Source organism: Chiloscyllium plagiosum, unplaced genomic scaffold (genome assembly GCF_037043375.1).
Source record: "Chiloscyllium plagiosum isolate Xiang-an unplaced genomic scaffold, Cpla_swu_hap1 HiC_scaffold_23, whole genome shotgun sequence".
NCBI lineage: Eukaryota > Metazoa > Chordata > Chondrichthyes > Orectolobiformes > Hemiscylliidae > Chiloscyllium > Chiloscyllium plagiosum.
The window spans coordinates 8,737,417-8,758,579 of NW_028270161.1; the positions used below are offsets into that span (position 1 = coordinate 8,737,417).

The 21,163-nt window shown below is 41.3% G+C and overlaps 1 protein-coding gene across 1 annotated transcript in view; it reads right to left on the reverse strand.

Moving 5' to 3' along the window:
• Positions 1-7,893, reverse strand: part of itih5 (inter-alpha-trypsin inhibitor heavy chain 5) — a 61,809-nt gene extending 53,916 nt beyond the window's left edge. Inside the window, exons 1-2 of the mRNA XM_043713257.2 lie at positions 7,773-7,893; positions 7,436-7,480 (exon numbers count right to left, since the gene is read on the reverse strand). Coding sequence (XP_043569192.2) covers positions 7,436-7,480; positions 7,773-7,877 — 150 coding nt within the window. The 5' untranslated portion in view covers positions 7,878-7,893. The remainder of the gene's footprint in view (positions 1-7,435; positions 7,481-7,772) is intronic.
• Positions 7,894-21,163: the final 13,270 nt, after the last annotated feature.

Consider the following 21,163-nt stretch of genomic DNA (forward strand, 5'->3'; position numbering starts at 1 on the left):
GTCCCCAATGTAGTGGAGACCACATCGAGAGCAACAGACACAGGAGCAGAGGTGATTGGAGGTGCAGGAAAATCTCTGTCAGATGTGGAAGGATCACCCACAAGCTGATCAGCCCCCTGGAAGCCAATCACAAAGTAGTTGGCAGGCAAAAGGTCTTTGTCATCATCAAAGGGTCGCTATTCCCCAGACCAATCAGCTAAATGTTTCCAGCCAAACCTCCATTGATACACAGTTCTTGGCTCCTGCTCAACTGCAGATAAAATTTCCCAACATCATCAACAAACAACAGAATAAACAGTACTTACAATGAATGACTTGCTTTTAAAAAGTGCAACAATCTTTGGCTTTTAAGTGATCTTTTTTTTCCCACTTCAATCCACAATCAAAATATTCTGAAAAATGAACAGTCTTTACAGTGACTAGAACAGCACCCAGTACTTCAGTTATGGCCTAGTCAACATGCTTTTAAATTCCAGCAGAACCTCTAGTTTCTATGCCTTGGCTAATAAAGGAAACTGTACCATAAGCCTTTTCAACAATCGCACCTACCTGCCCTGCTACCTTCAGAGATGTGTGGAAATGCACACCAAGGTCCTTCTGATCTTCAGTACTATCCAAGGTTCTACTCTTCACAGTGTAATACCTGCTTTAATAGCCCTCTATATGTGCATCACTTTACACTTTCCCAAGGTGAATTTCATTTGTCACTGCAATACCCACTGTTGTTGTTCTCTATAAGTTTAAGGCTATCTTCCTCACTATATACCACCCTTCCAATTTTCATGTTATAGAACATAGAAAAGTACAGCACAGAACAGGCCCTTAGGCCCACAATGTTGTGCCGTGACTTAATCCTATAGTAACTTAACCTACACACCCCTCAACTTACTGCTATCCATGTGCATGTCCAGCAATCGCTTAAATGTCCCCAATGACTTTGCTTCCACCACCTCAACTGGCAATGCATTCCATGCATTCACAACTCTCTGTGTAAAGAACCTACCTCTGATGTCTCCTTTATACCTTCCTCCTAATATCTTCAAACTATGGCTTCTCATACCAGTCAATCCTGTCCTGGGGAAAGGTCTCAGGCTATTGATTCTATTTATTCCTCTCATTATTTTGTACACCTCAATCAGGTCTCCTCTCTTCCTCCTTCTCTCCAGAGAGAAATGTCCAAGCTTATTCAACCTTTCTTCATACGGCAAACTCTCCAGTCCAGGTAGCATCCTGGTAAACCTTCTTTGCACCCTCTCCAAAGCCTCTGTATCTTTCATTTAGTAGGGCGACCAGAACTGGACACAATATTCCAAGTGTGATCTCACCAGGGACTTGTAAAGCTGCAGCAAAACCTTGCGGCTCTTAAACTCGATACCCCTGTTAATGAAAGCCAAAACATCATATGCTTTCTTAACATATGTCCTATCCACTTGGGTGGCAACTTTGAGGGATCTATGTACTTGCACACCCAGATCCCTCTTGACTCCTCTCTTCTGCAATCTTCTTGATCACAGACACTGCATTTAAGTCCAAATCATTAATGTGCTACACGAATAGCAAATGCCCAGAACTGGACTCTGAGGTAACAAACTTCACTGGAAACAAACGTCAAGTCACAGAACTATCCCTCTGCCATCACTCTCTGCTTCCTGCCCCTCAGTCAATTTTGGATCCAACATGCCATTTTGCCTTGGTTCCCATGAGCTCTTACTTGATCAGCTGCCATGAGGAACGTTATCAAAGCTTTGGTAACATCCATGTAGATAACATCAAAGGCATTAAACACATTAACACTTCTCATTATGTTCTCAAAAACTTCAATTACAGCTGTCAAATATGACCTACACTTAACGAGTTAATCTTTATTATCCCTGATTAATCCCCTCCCTTCAAGTGCAAATATATTCTGTCCCACAGAACTCTTTCTCAACACTGAGGTTAAACTGACTGGCCTGTAACTTCTTGGTCTATTGTTTCCTCCATACTTTAATAATGGGCCAATTTGGCCAGAGAGTATTTGAAGATTACTGCCAGGACCCTGACATCCCCTCCCATTCGCTTAACATGTACCTTATCCAACCCTGCAGATTTATCAATTTCTATAGCTGCTCCACCCATTAGTTCCTCCTTCCTCTCCTTCCACTTAAAATGTCAATTTCTTTTAGTATTTCACAGTCCACCACCCTTCTGTCCATAGTCTTGTTGTTTCCATTGTGAAGAGTAACACATTCATTGAGGACTGTGCCCATGTCTTCTGTGTCCACGCACAGATAAACTCTATGGTCCCTAATGGCCCCTACTCTTTCTCTAATTTTTTTTTTGTTCTTTGTATAATTTCTACAATCCTTTATTCGACTCACCAATGCTTTCTCATTCACTCATTTGATTTCTTAATTTCCTTTATAAGCACTGTCTTCCCCAGCACTTTTTAGATTCTTCAATGAATTCTGTTGTATTGAGCCCTCAGTAACTTCCATAAGTTTCCCTTTTTCCCATAATCCCAATGTTTATGCCCCTCGTTGACCTCAGTTTTCTAGCAGTGTCCCACTCTTTGTCTTTATGGAACATATGTCTAGTACTCTCACTATTTCCTTCTTGAATGCCTCTCACTGCTCTGACCTGGTTTTATCTATGACCCCTTCTTCTATCCACTCTCTCACCTTATTCAAATACCCTATAACTAGGAATGTTGAGCGGCTGATCCAGCCCATCATTCAGCCAAACATTGGTCATAGCAATGATATCAGACTCCCATGTGCCTATCTCTGCCCTCAGCTCATCTAGTATGTTCTTCAGGCTCCTTGCATTAAAATATATTCCATAAAGTCTTGCTGAAGTCGCTTCTTGATGGAGTCCAAATTGGAAATAATGGACAATCTCTAGTTCTCCTATCATTACTGACGATGATACCAGCATAGACAAATGCTCTGGATGTGAGGGAATGGGGATCTTAAACTTATCCATCAGGAAGAAAACAGACATAAGTTTGATTTTGTGGTTTTGATTTGCCCTTGGCACAAGAACTCTACTATGGCCCCATTATTAGCTGCTCAATTTATGGCTCCACCTATCATGATGAAATGTCTGCGGTGATGGGTGTTACTGAGATTCCAATCCTGTGGAAATATCATGAAATATAAGGCAACCCATTCAGAGTGTATGATGGACAGATAGGACTTCTGTAGAGTTGCTTAATTTACTTCTGAGGCCAGGGAGAAGGAAAGATCAGGTAAGACTGCAAACGATGAGGTGGTACCAATCTCCAGAAGGAGCTAGTTTGGTGCTTTGATCTTTTATTGTTTCAGCTGTTCATTGCGGCTGTACAGGACATTGGTTAGGCCACTGTTGGAATATTGCGTGCAACTCTGGTCTCCTTCCTATCGGAAAGATGTTGTGAAACTTGAAAGGGTTCAGAAAAGATTTACAAGGATGTTGCCAGGGTTGGATGATTTGAGCTATAGGGAGCGACAGAACAGGCTGGGGCTGTTTTCCCTGGAGCGTCGGAGGCTAAGGGGTGACCTTATAGAGGTTTACAAAATTATGAGGGGCATAGATAGGATAAATAGGCAAAGTCTTTTCCCTGGGGTCGGGGAATCCAGAACTAGAGGGCATAGGTTTAGGGTGAGAGGGGAAAGATATAAAAGAGACCTAAGGGGCAACTTTTTCATGCAGAGGGTGGTACGTGTATGGAATGAGCTGCCAGAGGAAGTGGTGGAAGTGGTACAATTGCAACATTTAAAAGGCATTTGGGTGGCTATACGAATAGGAAGGGTTTGGAGGGATATGGGTCGGGTGCTGGCAGGTGGGACTCGATTGGGTTGGGATATCTAGTCGGCATGGATGGGTTGGACCGAAGAGTCTGTTTCCATGCTGTACATCTCTATGACTCTATGAATAACAATTCATAATTAACAGAAAGAAAGGCAGACTTCAAAGCACTTTTCACAACCACCGGATCTCTTAAAGTACTTTATAGCCAATAAAATGCAGGAAACATGGCGACCAATTAGTTCAGGGCATGTTTCCAGAAGCAGAAACATAGTAATAAGCAAATAATCTGTTCTATTGTAATGTGGATTTTACAATAAATATTGACCAAAGCATCAGAGAGATCTCTACTGCTCTTCTTTGAAAAAGTCAAAGAGTGTGGTGCTGGAAAAGCACAGCCATTCAGACAGTAACCGAGGAGCAGGAGAGTCAATGTTTGGAGCATAGCTCTTCATCAGGAATCTTTGAAGAAATGGCAAGGAATCATTTACGTCCATCAGAGCATGCAGATTGGTCTGAAAGATAGCATCTCCGAAAGTAAAGCACTTCCTCCATATTGCACTGGAGTGTCAGCCTCAATTTTTCACAACTTGTACCATCAATACAAGTTATTAGCCATTCCTCTTATTTGCTCTTTCTGGGATCTGGCTCTACTAAGATGGCTACATTTTACAGCTGATAATTCCCAGACTGTGGGGATCACTGCCACTGAAATGGGTGACATTTGCGACCCAACCCAAAGTAGTTGGCGGTGAGCTGACTCCTTGAACAGCTTGTAAGAGACCACATACCTTTCATTATGAACAAAAATTTCCAATTATAGTTTAATAAAAACTGAAATGGACATTGGACTGCTATAATTGGAAAATCAGGAGAGTTTCAGAACTTGAAACTCAAGTGTTGCATATCACTTAGCTGTACAATACAATGTTGCTTTTTGGGAGCTGGAAGAAAAAGAATTTGAAGCACCAAGAATCATTATGCATCTGGAAGGGCATATGAATAGGAAGGTTTTAGAAGGATATAGGCCAAATGCTGGCAAATGGGATTGGATTTATTTAGGATATCTGGTCAGCACAGACAAGTTGGACCGAAGGGTCTGTTTCCATGCTGTATATCTCTGACTCTATGACTAAATTCTGCTTGACAACAGCCTTCTGATTGGTTGAGCTATAGAGCTAAAAGCTCCAAGTGGCAAGTGCAGCAAAAGAAACATCCAGAACCAGCAGACAGAAGACATCCATCTCTTTCTCTTGCTCTTTCCATGTGGGATAAAGACAGCAAAAACAAAGCAAGCTACAAAGAGACCATTCATACAGGAAAATACCCAAGTTCACCAGATTGACCATCGAAATAAAAGACAAAAGCCACACAACTGATAAAAGCATATCATCGTTGCAAAAATAAAAAACACTGCGAAAAATAACTTTCTGCCTTCTGGGCTGGACTTTTGATCTTTGGGATTTTGTTTGTATTCATTTCCCACTCATGGTATGTGTTAAACTGTTTGCCTTTTGTTTGCCTTAATCATGATCGAGTATGTGATTATGTTTGGGATTTTGCAAGGGTATAGGTAAGTTGCATAAATTAGAAAACTTTCTTTCTTACTGCTCTTGTTAAAGTTATGTATGAAACAATAAATACTTATTTTCTGTTACGAATGAAACCTCATGTGAATTGCTTTTATCCTGACTACAGAGCAAATTTTGGTGATCTCATTGGAACATTTCACATTTTGTGATGGCTTGTAGAACAGTGGGTCACATGAGCATGTTTTTCCAGTTAAATAATGACACATGGCAGTTTCTGTCGTAATGGTGTTCCTTTCCTTGTTGGGTGGGGAATTCTTGGATTTTTATTACCTGTGGTGCATGGGAATGCGGTATATAAAAGGTATCGAATTGTTCAATCAGCCATGATCATGTTGAAAGAGTAGGGTAGGCTCAACCACAGAATCATAGAATCCCTACAGTGTGGAAGCAGGCCATTTGGCCTAACCAGTCCATACCGACCCACGCACCTCCACCCTAACCCCGTAACCCTTCATTTCCCGTGGCTAATCCACCCAACCTGCACTTTCCTAGACACTATGGGCAATTTAACATGGCCAATCCACCTAACCTGCACATCTTTGGACTGTGGGATGAAACAGGAGCACCTGGAGGAAACCCACACAGACGCGGGGAGAATGTGCAACCTCCACAAAGACGGTCACTTGAGGCTGGAATCAAATAGGCTGAATAGCCCACTTCTCTATGTTTAACCCAGTGACATGAAGGGACTTGAAGTATGTCTAAGCTTGTCTATAAAAAATAATTCAACAATTGCACTTTCAAAATTTTTGAATGACTTAGAGATAGAGAAATCAACAGCACAGAAAAAGGTCCTTCAGCCCATCATGCACATCTCAGTCAAAAACAATCACCTATTCTAACCTCACTTTCCAATTCTTGGTCCAAAACCTTGGCATTGCAAGTGCACACCTAAGTACTTCTTGAATGTTATGAGGGTTTCTGTCTCCCACCATCCTACAGACAGTGAAATCCATAATCCCACCACTCTCTGGTTGAAAGAAAAATATCTCCTCTAAACCTCCTGCTCCTTTACCTTAAATCCATGCCCCCCGGTCACTGATCCCTCCTTTAATTGGAAAAGCTTCTTCCTGTCTCCCCCATCTATGCCCCTGATGATAATCTTATAGATCTCAATCATATCCAGGAGACTTCAATGCTACTTATTTCTGAATTGGAGGTGCCAGTGTTGGACTGGTTTGGACAAAGTTAAAAACCTCACACCAGATTATAGTTCAACAAGTTTATCTGGAAGCACTCGCTTTCGGAGCACTGCTCCTTCATCAGGTGGTTGTGGAGCAGAATCATAAGACACAGAATTTATAGCAAAAGAGTTACAGTGTCATCGAACTATAATGATATATTAAACAAATTCAGATTAAGTATTTCATCTTTTAGAATGGGGAATGATAGTTCCAGTTCTTTAGTATGTAAATCCCAGAACTCCTTTTCAGTTACATTCTCAAAATAGCTTTAGCTTTTCTAACAATAGTTGCCATCTCAGCTCAGACAATGCCTTAAAGGTGTGAGGTTAAAGTCTGTCAGTGTCCCCAGGTTGTGGGGGCTAGTGCTTCCAAACAAATCTGTTGGACTATAACCTGATGTTGTGTGATTTTTAACTATTTCTGAATTGGCATCATCCAGCAGATGGCGTTGGTCCCAAGCAACAAAAAGATGAAGAAACGTGCGATGATGCCTGGATACAGTTAAAAATCACACAACACCAGGTTATCGTCCAGCAGGTTTTATTTGGATATAGGAGCAGCGTTCCGAAAACTTGTACTTCAAAATAAACCTGTTGGACGATAACCTGGTGTTGTGTGAGTTTTAACGTTGTCCGCCCCAGTCCAACACCGGCATCTCCAAATCATGTCTTGGATACAGGTAAGGCAATATTCTGTGGGCTCCTACAGATCTGTTGGTGCAGACGTCTGACAGTGCAAGGTCAACAATTTCTCATTAAGCATTTGCAAACCAAGGGGGCTCTCGGGTAAAACACTCGGATCTGAGGGCAGGGGTTGCAAATTTCTGCACCAGCTCGGCAGATTTCCCTCCTTAAAACCGCAAGGGACAACATAAAACTTCGGGGCACTCACCGATCTCTGCGACATGATGACCTGCCTCGGAACGCGTAGAAACTCCTTAAAGTGAAACCACATGAGATCAGAACAAGGCTCATCGAGTCATTTTGTCAGCCTTTCCGAACTTTGTGTAACTATAACGAAACTTTTGCTTTTATAAATGGCATTAGATGTAAAAGTAACAGAACCTGCAAACAATAAATTTAACATATGACCTAAATATTTACTGTTTTTCGCCCCATTGCTGATATTTGACTGAGCTCCCGTTGCTTTTAATTATCTCAGTAAATTCTCAGGAGTTCAATGTCTAATGTAAATCCGTTTAAATGCGGACAAAAAGTTGTTCACTTACAGAACGGGAATCTGGGTCCAAGTAATCGACATCGCCGCTTAAATCCCAAAACTCCTGTCCCCAAACGGCCAGAGAAAAGTAGGAAACGAGCAAGAGACCGATCATTGTGCACCTTCTCTGCTGTAGATAAATGGTTAGAATGACATTGGGCAGCTCCAGTCTTCACTGACTCACTGACCCCAGTCTCAGTCCAATTCACTCCCCGTGCTGGAAAATGCAATGCTGAGTTTAAAATATGTGTGAAGGCTGGTTTTTATTTTCAAAAAAAAAGTTTGCAAAGATAATCTTGTAGACAGGAGGAGTAAAATGGATATGTCCTGAAATAAATTCATACTATACTGGAGACGTTAACTGTGTTTCTCTGTGCCAGACCTGCTGAGTTTCTCCAGCATTTTATTTCGATTCTCCAGCACCCGCAGTATTTGAGATTATTTAGATTAACCAGTACAGTCAGGATGGGCCAAATGGTCGCCTTCTGCCCTGTCTGGTTCTTTTGTCCCCACCAGGAAGAATAGGTCAATCAGCCAGTGTCTCCTCAGAAACTGGAAGGGCGAATGGAGGCTTTGCAGCCTCCTTATAGTGTAGATGGAAGCCACTTGGCCCATCATGTTTGCACCAGTTCTCTGAATCTGCAATATGCTTAGTGCATGTTCTCCCATCTTCTCTCCATAATCCTGCACATTCTTCCTTTTCAGATGACCATCTAATTTCATTTTCAATTTTTTTTATTCACTCACGGCGTGTGGACATCACTAGCTAGGCCAGCATTCATTGTCCATCCCTACTTACCCCTTGAGAATGTTGTGGTGAGCTGCCTTCTTGAACTGTTCCAGCCCATGTGCTGTGGATAGACCCATAATGCCCTTAGGGAGGGATTTCCAGGATTTTGCACCAGCGATAGCGAAGGAACGGTAATGTATTTCCAAGTCAGGAAGGCGAGGGACTTGGAGGGGAACTTGAAGGTTCCCATATATCTGCTGGCCTTGTCCTTCTAGATGGAAATGGCTGTGGGTTTGGAAGGTGCTGCGTGAGGATCTTTGGTGAATTTCTCAAAGGGCACCTAGGGACAGGCAATAAATGCTGACCCAACCAGTGACACCCACTTCCCACAAAATGAATAAATAGAAAACTTAAAAAACCTAATACTCCTGGATACATCTTGCACCCCATTGTTTACAACAATCCATCTATTACAGAGTTCTTCTAGCAATCTGACGGTTAACTTTGTTTACTCCAAGAGTAAGAGAATTAAACTCTGAATTATCACAGTGAAAGCAAAATACTATGATTGCTGGAAATCTGAAATAAATTCAGCAGGTCTGGCAGGAACTGTGGAGAAAGGAAAAGATAGTTACCATTTCATGTCTGGTATGACTCTTCAGAACCCACCTAAAGGTACCCCAAACTCGCCTCCATGGCAAAGAGGTGAAGACTGCAGGGTAAAAATTCCTTTGTGGCCTCTTGTTGTGTATTTAAGACAGCATTTCCCCATATTTTCTTGTCCTGCTTTATTTATTCAACCTGGGGACATTGCAGGCAGGGGACTGCTCTTAAGCATCAGACAGGATACAGGGAACACAAATGCACACCTATGGCTGTGCTCCAAATCAGAACCACTGGGGGTGCTGTTACAGGTGTGATACTCAACAAAACTCCTATCTGTCTCTTCAGGTGGCTGTGAAGACCTTCGGGGCAGAATTGGGTGAGAAACCAAATGCTCTGGCTATCTGTGCATTCTCACCCAACAGGGTCAAAATATAACAATGAGTCCTTACTTCCTTTAACTGTCTTCAAGAAAAAGTGGATAAATCTCCAGGACCTGATCAGGTGTACCCTAGAACTCTGCGGGAAGCTAGGGAAGTGATTGCTGGGCCTCTTGCTGAGATATTTGTATCATCAATAGTCACAGGTGAGGTGCCGGAAGACTGGCGGTTAGCAAACGTGCTGCCTCTATTTAAGAAAGGTGGTAAGGAAAAGTCAGAGAACAATAGACCAATGAGCCTGATGTGGTGGGCAAGTTGTTGGAGGGAATCCTGAGGGACAGGATTTACATGTATTTGAAAAGGCAAGGACTGATTAGGGATCGTCAACATGGCTTTGTGCGTGAGAAATCATGTCTCACAAACTTGATTGAGTTTTTTGAAGAAGTAACAAAGAAGATTGATGAGGGCAGAGCAGTAGATGTGATCTATATGGAGTTCAGAAGGCTTTCGACAAGGTTCCCCATGGGAGACTGATTAGCAAGGTTAGATCTCATGGAATACAGGGAGAACTAGCTATTTGGATACAGAACTGGCTCAAAGGTGGAAGACAGAGGGTGGTGGTGAAGGGTTGTTTTTCAGACTGGAGGCCTGTGACCAGTGGAGTGCCACAAGGATCGGTGCTGGGTCCTCTACTTTTTGTCATTTACATAAATGATTTGGATGTGAACATAGGAGGTAGATGTAGTAAGTTTGCAGATGACACCAAAATTTGAGGTGTAGTGGGCAGCAAAGAAGGTTACCTCAAAGTACAACGGGATCTTAATCAAATGGGCCAATGGGCTAACAAGTGGCAAATCGAGGTTAATTTAGATAAATGTGATGTGCTGCATTTTGGAAAGGCAAATTAGAGAGGACTTAGACACCTAATGGTAAGGTCCTGGGGAGTGTTGCTGAACAAAGTCACCTTAGAGTCCAAGTTCAAAGTTCCTTGAAATTAGAGTCACAAGTAGATAGGATAGTGAAGAAGGCATTTGGTATGCTTCAGAGTATTGAGTATAGGAGTTGAAAGTTCATGTTGCAGCTGTACAGGACATTGGTTAGCCACGTTTGGAATATTGTGTGCAATTCTGGTCTCCTTCCTATCGGAAGGACGTTGTGAAACTTGAAAGGGTTCAGAAAAGATTTGCAAGAATGTTGCTAGTGTCGGAAGATTTGAGCTATAGGGAGAGGCTGGATAGGGTGGGGCTGTTTTCCCCGGAGCGTCGGAGGCTGAGGCACATAATGGTAAACACCTTATAGATGTTTATAAAATCATGAGGGGCATGGATAGGGATAAAAAGACAAAGTCTTTTTCCCTGGGGTGGGGGAGTCCAGACCTAGAGGGCATAGGTTTAAGGTGAGAGGGGAAAGATATAAAAGAGACCTAAGGGGCAACTTTTTCACACAGAGGGTGGTACAGGTATGGAATGAGCTGCCAGAGGAAGTGGTGGAGGCTGGTACAATTGCAACATTTAAAAGGTATCTGGATGGGTATATGAATAGCACGGGTTTGGAGGGATGGATGGATTAAACCAAAGGCTCTGTTTCTGTGCTGTCCATCTTTAACTCTATGACTCGCTAACAGTGCTGTCACTGAAAGATTTATTGTACTTGCCTCTATTATAGTCCTTGCTGTTGAAAAGGTTACTTTCAGAGTGAGGCATTTGGAGAAGTTTCAATAATAAGGTGTGAGGTGAAGATAAGCATGTTATTGCTGAAAATGTGTGGCTGGAAAAGCGCAGCAGGTCAGGCAGCATCCAAGGAACAGGAGAATCGATGTTTCGGGCATGATCCCGTTGAGCCACGGGTAGTTGGGTTGGTTGGTCCAGGTGTCCCAGAGGTGTTCTCTGAGTAGGCGGCCTCTCTCCCCAATATAGAGGAGGCCACATGGGTGCAGCGGATGCAGTAAATGATGTGTGTGGAGGTGCAGGTGAATTTGTGGCGGATATGGAAGGATCCCTTGGGGTCTTGGAGAGAAGTAAGGGACGAGGTGTGGGCGCAAGTTTCGCATTTCTTGCGGTTGCAGGGGAAGGTGCCGGGAGTGGAGGTTGGGTTGGTGGGGGGTGTGGACCTGACAAGGGAGTCACGGAGGGAGTGGTCTTTTCGGAACGCTGATGGGGGAGGGGAGGGAAATATATCCCTGGTGGTGGGGTCCGTTTGGAAGTGGCGGAAATGACGACGGATGATATGATGTATATGGAGGTTGGTGGGGTGGTAGGTGAGGATCAGTGGGGTTCTGTCCTGGTGGCGATTGGAGGGGCGGGGCTCAAGGGCGGTGGAGCGGGAAGTGGAGGAGATGTGGTGGAGAGCATCGTCGATCACGTCTGGGGGGAAGTTGCGGTCTTTGAAGAAGGAGGCCATCTGGGGTGTTCGGTATTGGACATTTTATTCCTCTTATTTTATGTTATTCAAGTTATATTCTAGCTGACTGTCCATGTTTATGTGCCTAATTCTATTCTATTAGTTTGCTGTAGCACTATGCATATACTATCCAAATCTACTAAAGTTTATTCTTCAAGGAACAAAAAAAAACTGGGAAATATCTGAATATTTTTTGCCATCCATATAATTAAGAAGTAAGTCCATTTTGCCAATTGATATTTAATACACATCAAGCACTTCTTCATTATTCAGATCCAATAATTTTCTCTGTTCAGTTAAAACAACTTTCAAAGTCGAAGCTATCTCCATTTACCTAGAAGCAGCCATTACCTGTCACAGAGCTACACTAATAACCTTTAGGCACCAGATAATGGTGTCAAAAGAGGGTTACCTGCTGCTGACTAACAGATAGGAAACCTGGAGTCTGTGTGTTTTAAATTTATACTGTTTCCCTCGTTTCAACAGAAAGCAAGTCTGTTTTAATGTAGAGAAATCTGCTTCACAGTAGAGGTTTTTTTATACTGGAATCTTCAATTAAAAGTAGGCTATTGTGCACTGATATTTTTGTTTCCTGTGTAGAAGATGGCCTTCTGACATCATTACTTTGTGACAAAAGAGTGTTACTACTTTATCCAGTCTGGTTAATGCCTCTCTAAGTATATGGGGAAAACAGACGCTTTTGAAACTGACTTTTCCAATGCAGATAAAAAAGATTTTAAAAAATGAATTACTGCTGGTCCAAGATATTGAAGAAAGCTGTATGCATTAAACATAAGTTATTTTGGAGTCTCCTTTTAATCAGTTTTTGCGATAAGTACCTTTTCTAATAAAGAATTTCAAAGACACTTTTAAGGAGTAATGATGTGATTTCTGCTGACAATAAAGTTCAACATTTTCTTACCAGTTATACATATAAATGGTATTACAACAGAAAACTCTCAGATTGTTGTGTGTTTGCAGAAATATTTCTGGAGCAATTTATTCATAGGAAGAAAAGTTCATATAGATATGTCAACATTATCTACTTTTTCGTTATTTCTAACATCTGCAGGATTTTGCTTTTTGTCAAAGTGGTTTCATGTTTTATTTATAATGAAAACAGCTGGGATGAACCTTGTATAGTAAACATCTGTCTCAATCACTTTGCTGCATTATACAATTCAGTGAACACATTAGCATTGTAATAGTAGATAGATAAAATTTTTATACTCTTCACTTTATTCATAATTCTTTCCTTCACTATCGTTTTGGTCAGTTCCATATAGTTGCTTTCTGTTCTAAGTTTGGGAGTCTAGTTTCCCAAAAGTATGATGCTTGAATCCATAGTCCTTTTAGTTGAGAACTCTTTATTTCATCGAGATCTTTACAAACATCCTCTTCAGATTATGATCTGTTTACTTCCAGATCTCCCTACTTACTCATGTGACTCTGATATAATAATTATGATTTGATGATGTTAACATCATTGGTCAACCTTACTCCCCAAGTCTTTGTTCCTATTATACCTGGGTTATTCGATCTCCTCTCTAAGTCTCAGGCTTCACAGGGTTGGTCAATCTCCCTGAGCTGGTCCTGATCTAATTCTGAGGATGAGGATGTTTGTGCCACCTTTCTGTTGGTATGGGTGTTCTTCCCCTGGGTGCCTGTGAAGCTTTTTCTTTACCTGTCAGTTGTAAATCCAAGTTTCTATTGATTTCTTGTTAATGATAATAATGCATGGTTGCCTTCCTTTTGGTACCATGATCTGCCTCAATCATATAAAATCATTGGTCTAGAAGATTCCAGAATTTTGGGAGGTTACCTTAATCAAGGCCCAAAAGAAGGAGAGGAAATAATTACCAATAATTATCACTTGAGAAAAAGTCCTAGGGAAATAAACAGAGCTGATAAAACCCCTTGATCTTATGGGTTGCATCTTAGAATAGGAAAGTCTTGAGAGGATGACTGAGCCCAAAACCTTTTGCCTCAGAGACAAGAATGTGACTAACCGAGTGACAGCAGATACCATTGCTAGTTTTCATATTGAAATGGTCTTGCTGTCTTCAATGGGTCTGTAATTATATCTCTGCTGGGTCACTGAATGTAAACTTTCACAGCTGGACCCTTTTATTTAACATTTCTAGAATTCAGAGCTTTACTTTTTCTTATTTAAAAAATATACTTTATTCATAAAATTATTTTAATATCTATACAATTGGTGATGCTATACATAAATATACATTCCATTTCTTTAGATACAGAGATCAGAATTAATCATTCATATATACCATCCATATATTTAGCTGAGGCTTCAGTGGAGCCCACTTACTGAGTGGGCCTCCTGTTCCTCTTTGGCAGGCAGACGTTACACGGTGGTCTTTCCCCACCACGCTTTGATGGCAGCTGCCCCAGGCTTCAGCGCGTCCCTCAACACATAGTCCTGGACCTTGGAATGTGCCAGTCCGCAACACTCAGTTGGGATCAGCTCCTTCAGCTGGAAGATCAACAGGTTTCGGACCTCCCAGAGAACGTCTTGTTTTCCATTGGTGAAAGTGCGTAGGTCCGCCTTACCATTTGGTTCTCTGCCCAAAGACAGATTCAACCCAAAGAGCTGTGATTTCTACCACAGGTAGGATAGGTAAAGTGATCCCATTTGCACTCTAACCTAAGCAGTGATTCACCCCCATAATGTACACTGCTACTTGAGTTACACTATTCCATCAGCTGTGAAAAATGCATCTGAATTTAAATAAACCTCAGATGCACTTTATCTCACTCATTGAGTGCAATTTGAAATGCAACCATAACACACAATTGGTTTTTATCATGTTCAAGAAAAGTAACTATTTGCGATAGTTTAACAAAATGACAAAGAAGATGCATAGTTAATTACTAAATTACTACTATTAAACTTAATCTATACTCCCTTTTACCCAAATGCATACTAACTCTTAAATAAAACAGAAGACAATTTGACACAAATCCTATAGGCAGGCGAAACATATAATCAATAGAAATCACAGTTCAACATCACAAGTCCAGACCACAAAAGTAGAATGAGTTATTTACACAATCTTATTCATTCTTATTGCTGAATGACTCAAAATTATCTGCAAAGTGATGGTCAATTCTTTTCTTCACCCTAACCCTGACCCTCACCCAAACTCTACAGGAGTTCCTCAGGGTGCTGTCCTAGGCTCAACCATGTTCAGCTGCTTCATCGATGGCCTTCCTTCCATCAGAATGTCAAAGTGGGGTTGTTCGCAGATGATTGTACAATGTTCAGCAACATTCACAACTCCTCACATACCAAAACAGTCTATGTTCAATGCAACAAGAACTGGACAATGTCCAGGCTTGGGCTGACAAGTGGCAAATAACAATTGTGTCACACGAATACCAGGAATTGACCATCTCCAATAAGAGAAAATCTAACCACCACTCCTTGATACTCATTGTTATTATCATCACTGAATCCCTCACTGAATCCTTGGGGTTACCATTGACCAGAAATTTGACTGGACATGTCACATAAACACAATGGCCATAAGAGCAGGTCAAGGGCTAGGAATACTGTGGTGAGTCACTCACCTCCTGACTCCCCAACCCCTGTCTTCCAATTACAAGGCACAAATCATGAATGTGATGGAATACTCCAACTAATCAGGAGTGTGATGAGTGCAGCTCCAACAACATTCAAGAAGCTTGACACCATCCAGGACCAAGCAGCCTCCTTAACTGGCACTACATCCACAAACATCCACTTCCTCCACCATCAAAACTCAGCAGCACCAGTGCATACTATCTACAAAATGCACTGCAGAAATTCATCAAAGATCGTAAGACAACACCTTCCAAACCCATGACCTCTTCCACCGAGAAGGACGGGGGCAGCAGATGCATAGGAACACCGCCACTTTCAAGTTCCCTTCTAAGCCACTCACAATTCTGTCATGGAAATATATCATTGCTCCTTCGTTGTTGCTGGGTCAAAATGCTGGAATTCCTTCCCTAATGGTATTGTAGGTGTACCAACAGCACATGGACTGAAGTGGTTCAGGAAAGTAGCTCACTGCCACGTTCTTAATGGCAACTACGAGCATAGCAATAAATGCTGGTCAGCTCGTGATGCCCACATCTCATGAGCGAATTAAAAAATCTCCATCCGTTTTGTTTTTCCTTTTATAACAGTGCCCATTTATTCCTATTTTCAGCCCAAAAACAAAATGGTGTGTTCTTTACAACATCTGATTCAGACTGGCTAACTCATTCCCCAAGAAGTCTGGGTTGCTATGGTAACATGGACTCTTACACACATATTTTACTTATGAGCTTTAATTTTATTTCCATCACATGGCTGACCCAAGAGCCTCTCCCACACTTACTGCCTCTCATTGCTACATGTTGAAAGGATTTACAAGTTGATATGCCACCTGGTGGCTGAGTTATGCATATGCACTCTGTTACTGTCAAGTTCTGGAGTGTAACTTGAACCTGGGAATTTTGGCTCAGAAACTAGTACACCACCCACTTTACCACAAGACCTTCTACCATTCTCTGAAACTTAATAGTTATTACACGTATCCACCAGAAGAAAATGATTTGTTCTTACTGTCATCATCTCAGTTGAGACAGGTGGAAAATTAAGTGCCATATGCAAATCACACAGGCTGGATTTTCCGAGGACTGGGAATCTCATGCCAATTGCTACTCCACCCATTCTAGTTTACAAAGGAATGGTGTTCCACACCTCTGAAAGGAGATTCCAGTCAGGGCTCCCTCCGAAATGCTGAGTCTTGGGTCCATTGTGACAAATCTTGAATTAAATGATTGAATAGAATGAGCTTTGTTGTCACATGTACACAAATGAGCACAATGAAAAGTTTACAAGTCAAAGCATTACAACACCATCTGAGGTACAAAGGTACCTAGGCACAATCCTTAGCTGCAGAATTGACAAATGAAGTAAAAAACGTTACATGACGGCTATACATAGGCTAACCATAGGTCAGAAAAACAAGAAGCGAAGATAAAAAGGCAAACATCACAGACTCTCTCCAAAGGCTCTCTGTGGCAGACCAGCACACTAGGCCTCCATGTGACCACAGGCTGAGGCCATGCTCTGCAATGGGCCACTGGTCACTGGTGTATAGGGCAAGCCACTCTCCATCGGCTTTTGCTCAAAAAGTTGATTTTCCTGCTCCTCAGATGCTGCCTGACCTGCTGTGCTTTTCCAGTACCACTCTAATCTAAATTCTGGTTTCCAGCATCTACAGACCTCACTTTTGCCTTCGAGGTAAGTCAGGCTTGGTACGGGAGGTGGCAGGAGGTAGGTCCAGGAAGAGTTGGGTACGGACTCGGGTGGGTGTGCCAGGTCTGACATGACTGCCAGATCCCTGGGGGGTGGGATGGATGTCTGATCCCAATGGGATGTTGGGAACGGTGGGGGTGGAGGAGGGGAATGTGTGTTCAATTCCAACGGGATGTTGGGTGTGGGGGTAGGGTGGATTGGGTCTTTGGCTCCTATGAAGGTGTTTTGTGTCCTTAGGTAGAGTTGGGAGGGTGTGGTACTTAAGGTGCCCAAAGTGTGGGGGAGGTATCCGTCGGGGCATCAGATTGTCTCTGAGGGGAGCAAAGGGTCAGGCAAAGGTGTGGTTGGTTGTATAGGTGTGGGATCTGTTAACTAATTATTTGGGAGTTCACCCAATTATGTATTTAATAGAGTAATTCTTTCTGAGTAATTAATTTCGCCAGAACTCCCCAAAGTCTCCAGTTTAGATTGAGCTCTAGGAACAGAGGAACTGCCCAGAGGAATTTCTAAGCAATTTCTTCAGAGCATGTTCTGATGGGAATCCTACAGGGTCCCCATGTGCACCTTCGAATTAACCTGGATTACCGACTGTTTGGCCAATGGTTTATCTGGGCCAATAAATCAATTGTTTGAATATTTCTTAACACAACCAAATCATTCAGATTGTTTAAAAGCTGTAGCTTTGCTACAGTACGCCATCTAGTGCTGCAATATTATATGAGCTGGCAGAGATTTTCCATTGCAACCTACATGGCATTGGGATTGGAATGGAACTGAGAATCCATTGCATTTACATTCTCCCAGTAATCAAACCTTCAGGTGTGCAGGTGACTTTTTTTAATATCTTGATTTATTTAAGATGCTGCAGTCCATTAAATCTGACGCTGAACCCCAATGCTTGGTATTCCTAATGCTGGAAGATCTTTGCATTGTTCATGTCCTGACGAAGATGCTGGAAATGTCAGTTCGGTAGGAAAGTACCACCACATCACTAGAATTCCATAATACCATCAGAGCAGACACAATGGGCTGAATGGCCTCCTTCGGTGTTGCATTAATTTATGATTCGAAGGCTTTTATCTTATCTGACTGTATAAAATCTGCAAAGTATGTAAAATGGGCCACTGATTTACACAATCACACACAATGACTATTACCCCCAGTGATGTGAAATACTGATACTGGTCATGATGAGGAAGCAGAGGGGAGTCACTAAACACCAAACAGGGACACACCCCAAGAGAAGACAGCTGATAAAAGCTGGAAGCCTGTTCTGGGCGATCTCCACTGATGTCTTGAACAAATAACAACCTTCGCAATTTGCTTTCAAACAAAATGGGAATGAGAATTAAACTGAGAATTGACTGGCCGTCTCACGTATGAAATAGCTTTGGCAAGAAGACCTTTATATTTGAATCTACATTTTCCATCTGCCTACTAAATTGTGCATGTCAGTAAATGTTATGTGTGTGTCCAGATATTCACACATGTGACAATGTAGTGAGACACAGCTCCCCAAAGATCATTTTTTTAAATGTTAAGACAGCTACTGGAACTAGTGGTTCTCTCAATAGTAATACAATTAAACTTTACTTTAAATGTTATCCAAGTAACTTTAGATCTAGTGAATATCAGCCCAGAGGTGCAAGACTATGCATTCACATTTCTCAGCGTCGATGCATCTAATCTCAGGATTACTAACTGACTCTTGAGTTATACTGATGCTTTTACGTTGCACTTAATCAACATGGAAATAATAGTTTAATAGCAGCCTTGTGTACACTGTGAAGCCAGGAAATGCCATTGATTAAAAATAATATAAAATGATAAAACCTGCCTAGCTATAATTAAACAGAGACACAAATAATTGTACGTTTAACTATAATTGTAAGTATTATTTACTAACGTTTATATTAAGTCTGGTTACTGCCTGGAAAATAATGTTTGTAAAAAGTTAAATAGATTCAGGGCAAAAATCTCTCGTTAGCTGTTCATAATTATAATTCTAGTAATTATATGCCCATTCATAAATTTACACAATTGAAACTCCACTGATGCAGGATTTCCATTGAATATTCTGGAAGATGAGTGACTGAACTTTGAACCATCAACGTGAAAATCAATCAAATTGAGAGAAAAGTTTATCCGCAACAAAACTGAATGTAGACATTCTCGATATTTAGATCAGAATCATTCTAACTGTGGTAACCTTGCCACAGGTTTCCTTCTTATACCAGTTTGGTTACTTTTGCAATAGCTCGTTTTGTTTAATTGTCAATAATCATATATTTTGCAATTAGTTAAACAATTATGTTACAAAATCATCATTGACAGCAACAACTCGCTATCGAGTATGATGGTCCACTGTGGACATTCCATGTCACTGGTGAATTCTTATGTGGTTGATCCTCAAGCCACATCCTTCACTACACATTTGTCAGATGTTTCCAGGAAGTGGAATTGGTCCTTTGTCTTGAGACTGAGTCAAACTCCACCATTGAGATGCTGGTCTGAATCCAGGGACTTCCAGATCTTACAATCATGTCCCAGTCACCTCTTGCCAATTGACATTAAGGTTGGAGGGGAGGAGCTGGACAAAGACAATCTAAAAAGTCCTCAATGGTGATTCAGGCAGAAGATATTTGTGGGATATCAATGCCTGTGACACTGAATGAAGGCTGCAGTCCCCAACCATCAAGTGTTACACAACACTGCACACAGGAAAACAGCAATTTATGAAACTGCAGTAGTTTCAAACAGATTAATTCTAATAATCATCAGCTGTAATCACAAATGCCTATAACACAATGTGATGAAACACTGTTGTTAAAAATAAATCAGATTGATTCTGTTAGTCGGCATTGGATATTGTTAATTAAGTCAGAGTAATTTCAGCAAAGTCCAGTTATCACCTCTCAGATTCTGAAGAAAGGTCACTGGACCCGAAATATTGAGTCTGCTTTCTCTCCACATGCACAGCCAGACCTGCTGAGTTTTCCCAGCAATTTCAGTTTGTGTTTCCAGTTATCATCTTTCAGGTTGAATACTGTTACACCATTCCAGCATTTTCTTAATCAAGTTGATGTTCTCTCCATAAATCAAAGTAATCAAACAGGTTGGGTTATCCTCAATCAAGTCAACCTATCATCAAGCTGCATAACACATCCTTGACTGATTGAAGAATAGCCTAAATTAAGATTAGATGCCCAATGAAATACATTAATGTTTGGAAGCTAATCAAAAAGAAATTCACTGATATATTCAAATGGACTTTTAATGTTAGTTCTATTTTGAGCTGTTAAAAATGAAAATATATCAATGTAGGCAAAACTTACAAAACAATGATGATGAGATTAAAAGCTGGTTGGAAGCTAGTTTGTCTCTTTTGATCACTGTTGTGCATCTTCCAATGAGGCTGATTTATAAATCATTAACTTTGACTTGTATTTGCCCAGCAGCAGGGCCATGAAACCTTTGAATTCTTTTCATTTCATTGACTCAATAAGATGACCAGACTCTATCCACTGAAGATTATTTTTTCCCTGATATTCTCATAGGAAAGATTGGGGTTTATCTGTTCGCTTGCTGTATGCAAACACAAATGGAAGCTCGCTTAGGGAAAGAATCAATTCAAAGCCACAGATGTCAAGGAAGAAATTTAAGCTATATTAATTAAATGATTAAACATAGGAAGCACAAAGTATTCATCAATGGTGTAGTGTTACACTAGAGAGAACTGCTGACTTGGGCCACTGAAGATCTCTGACCCACCAGGAGAGGATTCAATTTTCATTATATGGATGTTGCCCATCCCTGAGACTATAGTTTATACAAAGCTAAAGATACAGTGAAGACCCTTAGAGCTCTATAAAACATAATTAATTTTTTAAAAATATTTAAGTGAAAGACACATGTCTTTAACTACTAAAGATATCTCAACTGCTGTCCTTTCCTACTCTGGGTTCTGTAACTAACCC